Here is a 6933-nt window from a genome sequence, read left to right on the forward strand (position 1 = left end):
TCATGTTGGTTTGCTTGTTGTGAGGTGCTGATGTCTGTCAGGACTGCTTCTTTGCCTATTTTTTTATCTCTGTTCTTCCATTCTTCATGTGAATTCAGTCTGAGTTATTTTAAAAGATTTCTTTGATCTTTCAAACTGTTTGATGCCACTCGCCAAACAGCTTGAAAGATCAAAGACTTTTTTTTTTTTTTATAACTCAAGACTGGGTTCGCATGAAAGAAGAAAGTCATACACACCTAGGATGACTTCAAGGTGAGTAATTTATGGGCTAATTTTCGTTTTTGGGTGAACTTACCCTTTAACTTGCTTCAGTTTGAAATATTTAGCTGAGCATTGTAACATTCAATATTGCTGCCCAGAATCGTTTCAGATTCACTTAAATATTAATATGAATAGATAATAATGCTGAGTACCACTGTCATCTGATGTGCTTTCCGAGGTTAACCAGCTCATCTTTGGACTCAACTGATCTTCTGTTAGTTGAAGGGCTGCTGTGTTAGCTGCTCCAGGACTTCAGTGCTGCCTAAGGCTTATTGATCATTTGAGGAAAAAGCTGAGTTTGACTGTAGTGTTAAACCAGCGCAGCACCTGCTCTTAAAAAATAAATAATCTTGCTAAGTGGATGTTCTCTTTGTTCAAAGTCAATATTCCAGAGAACTGAAATCCTGTTAATATAGTTCTGAGCATTGTTATGTTGCTTATTTATAACTTCTATCTTTAAATGACTGATGTTAATGTATATTACAGTGCAATTCTAGTACTATAATATAGATAACAATATTAATGTGTCATTTATTCAACATCACTACCGCAGAGTGCTCCTTTTATAAAGCACTATGTAACCTTTCTAGTCTTGGTTTAAAAGTATGAAGATCTACATCAGAATTCTCAACCATGATCAACCTGCTCTTCAACACCTGTGTGTAATCTGAGAGATCTCTGACTTCATTGGCTGGTGGTTTGAATAGAGCCAGATAAACTGGTAACTAGAACGCGAAGAAGGTATGAAGGTTGGACACTCCTTGAATAGATGAACTTGTCCACATTCAAAAGTTTGGCGTAAGTACTTTTATTTTTTTATTTTCTGGAAATAAATTAATAGACAGTTCTAATCAGTAAGGGTGCATTAACTGAATCATAAATTGTTCCATTTTTTAATACAAAAATTATACCTTTCAAAAAAAAATTCAATCCTTTAGTGGCAGACGCCAAACTGACCCCTTCAGTGTATATACATATATAGACTTTTGTATGAAAAACACATTATCCTGTCCTTTAAATATTATATTATTACAAAGGAAAGGTAAATATTTAGAGCAGTTAAGCTCTAATTATGGATGGGATGTTTATTTTTCAAAAGCAACTTGATACATGAAAATGACGTTTTTGATTAGACTGATGTGATGGAAATATGCATCCATTAGTATCTTTCCATCACCATGTGGACAATTTAACTAGAGCCACCAAAGGATTGGAGCTTGGAATCGTAAAGACTGATCTACTTGGGTTCTGTATTAATGTAATGAACATTAGACTATTTTTATCGTTTGACAGTTTGTGCTACAGCTGAAATATACTATTTTGTCTTGTTTTTTAAACTTTGTTATTAAAAATGTGGCATAATACATGACAAAGAAGCCCTTGAAGCCACTTCACGCAATTCCAGTGAAGTATTTTTTTTTTTTTTTTTTTTTTTTTACTCCGTTGGACAGCTATGCAATATGAACTAGATTAAGTTGACTTTGTAAAACTGAAAACTATAGAACTGCACAGCTGGAATGAATAGGTTCCATTTCTTTATTTACTGAACATTTGTCTGTAACTGGTCAAATGAATCGGTATTAAAGTGTTATAGATGTCTCTTCTGTGTACAGTGGTGATGCTGTGAGGTATTAGAGAAAAGTCCCGTGTAATCACAAAACACTGTTTCTCTTACAATCCTGAGGTCAGCAGTTTAGCAATCACCGCAGCAGAGAGGAGCTGCACCTCCAGTCCCTTCTAAAGAACACAATGGAGGAAATTAAACTTGCTCAGCCAGGTGTATTCTGTAATAAAGGATGGCAAAAAGAATACGTGTTCACTGTAATTCATCGCGTGGTCAATTATCATAAAGTATACTAGCATCTGCCTCAAAATTTAACCCCTCCCTTGCTTGGCCGCACAAAATACGAATCATACTATGGGAAAGGTTTATGAATATTAATTAAGCAAGGCTAACGACGCTTCCATTCGACCAGGCAATTCCCCTAATTAATATTCATGAGTCAAGTCTTCCACATCCGTAACTTTGCTAGCTGCCTCTCTACTTTTGGGCGAATCATTTCGCCCTACGGGGAGAGCGTCTCGTTACGTCATTAATATTTATGAGCCAAGCCTTCACCGTAGTCCGTTTCCAAAAACTGTCAGACTGACCGGGTGGAGAATGCAGTGGATTAATCCATCGTTTCTATCTCCATTTCTTTCCTATAATAATTCGAAACATCCAGCAGATTCGTTTGATGATTGAAATGAAAGGGAAACTCTAAAACAAGTTAAATATCATCATTACACGGAGAAGAGAGAGTGTCTTCCGGACTATTTCGCTTATCAACGCGGGATTTTGTTGTGGATACCTTGCCCGGTTCAACCTTGTGCCGCCAATGACAAGTTCATCAGCGCGTAACATCCATCTCACTTTTACAGGACCACCATGGGGCTTTGGGAATCAATGAAGTGGACGGATTTCTGGTTTTCTTTTTAGCATCCGAGTCCTTCAGCATCGGAGTCTGTTGAAGCCGGTTTAACCTGTACTCACGTGTCACGTGTAACGAATTAAAATAGTACAAAACATATTTGCTGAAATATTCTTTCTGGACTGAGAAATCAAATTTAAAGCCTGGTAAATCCTGATATTTTTGAAATTGATGAAAGTGCACATTTCAATTCATTGCATTTGAATGAAATCCTATATTTAAATAGACACTAGTCTTTTCCCTGTTAAATAAGCCACTAAAAATTCCCATGCTGGTCCAAGCTGGTTTGGAGCTGGTCTAGATGATAGCAACATGGTCTATTGATGAAGCTGCTTGACTTAGGAAGGCTTTCTGGTTAAGCTTTATCCAGATGCTAGTGTCTTTTTTTGTGTGTTTATTTTGGATGCTTATCAAAGTATCAAGATGAAGTGGAATGGCATACATATGTATACATTTTGACAGAAATCCAAGATGACATCAGAGGTCAGCCAGGTGTCATTGAGTGAGCTTCCCATGGACAACTGGATGTCCCATTTGCCCAGTGCACTGTGGGATACCCCTCTCTGTCACATGGCAATTCCAGGTATTTACCCTCACGTTTTAATTTTTACATTCACTAATTGCATGCAAACTGATTTTTCTTGTTTGGCAGATTTAAGATCTGAAAAATATGATTTTAGTGGAATTTTCTTTTACACACAATTCTGGACTTATTATGCATCACTTTATGGTTTCAATTTAGTATGTATTAAATGAGTGGATATTGTTATATTAAGAGGGTGCCATTATTAATTGATTAAAGTGACCACAATGTTTTTGTATTGTTTTGTTTTTACAGTCTGCTTATATTTCCTTAGACATTTTAGTTCAATGCCATTAGTGCTCGTGGTCATTGTGTCATTGTCCTAATGGGTTTGTAGGGAGCCATAATACCATGACCTACAGTCTGGATAAGAATGACCGCTCTCCAGTGGACTTCACTCAACCAGATATGTTGAAAAAGCTGGACAAGTATATGAAGCCCATCATAAGGCCATTTGTATACAAGTGGGCAATAGCACAGGTATGTCCTTGCAGATTTTTGTCAATGAGTCATTTTTCGGAAAGTGCTTTTTTATTTTGGATTAGTTATAAATTCAGTAAAATGTATATAATAATCACCATTACATGTTATTTCATGTATGTTTCTGCATTTTCAATTAGATTAATTTTTGGACAATGGTTGCACCATTCACATTGTCAGTTACATACAAATAGTAAACCATCTGAGCATATTGAAAGTCTTGCTGTCCTTCATATATTGAAATACAGAATCACTAATGCTATATCAGGATATGCATGATCAAATAATTTATATCTAGAAGTGTTGAAATTTTTTGGTTGAAAAACCTCAATAATGGCTAAGTATGTAAAAGCTGAAAAATTGGGGGGAAAAATGCAATTATGCTGGTTATGGTATCAGATCTCCCGTGAAGTTATAGACCATTTCATGTCAGCATGCATCAGCAGATTCCTGTAGAGCATGAGTCTCTGAAATCTATGAGCATGAGGGGGAATTAATTCCCATCTGCTGTCCTGAGGAAATCAGTCAAGCACTCAGTGGCTTTGCTACAGTGAAAGCTCTGAAAGCAAGATGAGATGAGATAGTTATGACAAAAGTAACACTGATGGATGAGCACATTGTCCCAAATCTGTAGGTGAGATAGAGCGTGATCTTTTTTTACAGAGATAATTTTCACATTCATTGGTTTCACGGACACTGTTTGTCTCCAGCACTATCTGCAACTGCATTGTTAATGATTGTGCTTTACATTATTTACCATAGGATTCAAGCATTAGGGAGCAGTTAGATTCTGGAGTGAGATACTGTGACCTGAGGATAGCACATCGGCCTAATGACAGCTCAAATGATCTCTACTTCTACCATGGTGTTTATACCACTATAACTGTGGAGGTAAGACAACTGACTACACAAAATGAAAAAAATTGATTAAACATTAAAAAATATTTCCAATCTTGTCTGTTTGCTGTGCAATGTGATAAGTGCAGTAGTTCTAATCTGATTTTGATATTTGAAGGGCATATATAAATGTTTTTACTTGAATCTAACCAGTTTCTTGTGTTATTTCAGATGGCATTAAAAGAGATCAGAGAGTGGTTGGATGTTCATCCAAAGGAAGTTGTCATCCTCTCATTTAGCCACTTTCTGGGCCTCAATCAAGATCTTCACACACTGCTCGTCTCAACTATAAAGAGCATTTTTGGTTCCAAACTGTGCCCCAAAATGGTATGCATCCATTTTTATTATTTAATTTTAGAAATAGATGATTGGATGTGGCATCGGTAACAATATGCTTCCAATATATATATATATATATATATATATATATATATACTTCTGATTTTTCTGCAAGGAGTATGTGACACTACAGAAATTATGGAGCCAGGGTCATCAAGTTATCGTTTCATACGAGCATGATATTGCTAACTGCCAAGGAGAATTGTGGTTCCATATACCTTATTGGTGGGCAAACAAGTGCAAAGCTGAAGCGCTGATTGAGGAATTTGAACGTCGGAAACAAAATGGCCGACCAGGTTATCCTTGATAATATGCCATGTGTTTTTAAAATATATTTTATTCAGTCTTGGAAAAGTGGAATTAAACATCAGTTCTCATGTGCATCGTTTTCCACAGGCAGCTTCTTTGTGACTGGCATCAATCTTACTGAAGATCTGAAGTACATTTGCTCCCATCCCACAGACTCACTGAAAGACATGGTGATGTCTGCATATCCCGCATTACTTAGTTGGGTCAAGCAACAGAAGCCTGGTTCTAGCACTGGCTCCCTCAACATCATAGCTGGGGACTTTGTGACAGAGGGTTGGTTCATACCAACCGTCATTGCACTGAATGAAAATCTGTCTTGAGCCTCTTTTAGTCTGCACAATGTATTTAACATTTGAAGAAAGAAGTGTTTCATGTTCTTGTGATGGTTTTTCATACTAGTCAACTTTGCATTTTTTATGAGGGTGCTTACACACTATTTATGCTGCATCAGCTCCATTCATTTTAATAGGGATGGTGCATTGAAAGGATGTAGAGGAAAAACACAAGGGTTTGTGAAAGTGAAGCTCAATCATGCAACCAAAAGCACTTTCTATACCCTCAAAATGGAACCTATGCATTCCTGTCCGCCAAAAGCCCCGTCAGAGAATGGTTTGTAGTGTGTAAGCACCCTGAGTGTGATAAATCATTTTGAGTTATGGGTAGAATATGTTGTAATGCACTGACTATAATGACTTGAACTTACTGTCCTAAGCTTATTTATGCAGTTTCCAATATATACCTCTGATTTTGCTAAACCTTTGATCATTTTTAAGGACCTGCTTCCAAATGGATGTCATTATCAAGATCCAGGTTACCACTACTTTACATTAGCACATCACAGGACACATTAAGTTCCCGGTGGCCATCAATAGTTTGCATGAGAATTGCTGAAGTCTACTCAATGCAAGCCAGGATTATCAAACACTCAGGATTGTTCAATCTCTAACTCTTTTCTACTGTGTGGAAAGCAATAGAAATATGATACCAATAAGTACATGTCTGCATGAAAAGCATGAAAGGACACTGGAATATTTCTGTAGTTGCACACGTTCTCTTCCATAGTAGCATGTTAAGCCAGTTTAATCATCTGTTTGCATTACAAACAAATATGCCTATACTAACAAAAATATCAACAGTTGAATGGCATATCAATTGTTCATATTTAATGTCTGAATATTTACAATAAACATCTAGCAATGTTCATAGAATTGTGTTATGAGTTAATAATGAACACAAGCAGAAGCGTGGGAGCAAGAATTAGGATTATGTGAAAAGCAATATTTCACTTTGCTTGTGCTGTTGTTGATTATGGTCACCAGCTTACTAAATCATGGCAAGTAACAAATGCATAACATGACTTTTGTGTTGCCATACATTTCTAAAGGGACTATCTCACTTTCTTGCTCTGTTCAAACTTGATTATTTACAGTATAATGGTAAAATACATAAATAATATGGAAAATGCAAGTGTTTACTTTTAAATTGCTTTTAAAATATAATTTTACCACTAGCTGTCATTTCGTTTAAAGAATGGGGGGGGAAAAAGAAACCCCAAGAATATACTTAAATTTATTTAAGTAGTCTGTAACAAAT

At 36.3% G+C, this 6933-nt stretch overlaps 1 protein-coding gene across 2 annotated transcripts; it reads left to right on the forward strand.

The window, feature by feature from the left end:
* The first annotated feature begins 936 nt into the window (after positions 1-936).
* LOC113050541 (PI-PLC X domain-containing protein 1-like) lies at positions 937-6530 on the forward strand. Of its 2 annotated transcripts, none has more exons than XM_026213575.1 (7): positions 937-1059; positions 3195-3315; positions 3653-3795; positions 4558-4686; positions 4864-5019; positions 5147-5327; positions 5428-6530. In XM_026213575.1, exons 2-7 carry the CDS (start codon positions 3204-3206, stop codon positions 5658-5660), a joined length of 954 nt encoding a protein of 317 aa, XP_026069360.1. In that variant the 5' UTR covers positions 937-1059; positions 3195-3203; the 3' UTR covers positions 5661-6530. The 2 variants fall into 2 exon arrangements, with proteins under 2 accessions (XP_026069360.1, XP_026069361.1); XM_026213576.1 differs by lacking the exon at positions 937-1059 and adding an exon at positions 2366-2878.
* Positions 6531-6933: the final 403 nt, after the last annotated feature.

The sequence above is a fragment of the Carassius auratus genome, chromosome 31, assembly GCF_003368295.1.
Source record: "Carassius auratus strain Wakin chromosome 31, ASM336829v1, whole genome shotgun sequence".
NCBI lineage: Eukaryota > Metazoa > Chordata > Actinopteri > Cypriniformes > Cyprinidae > Carassius > Carassius auratus.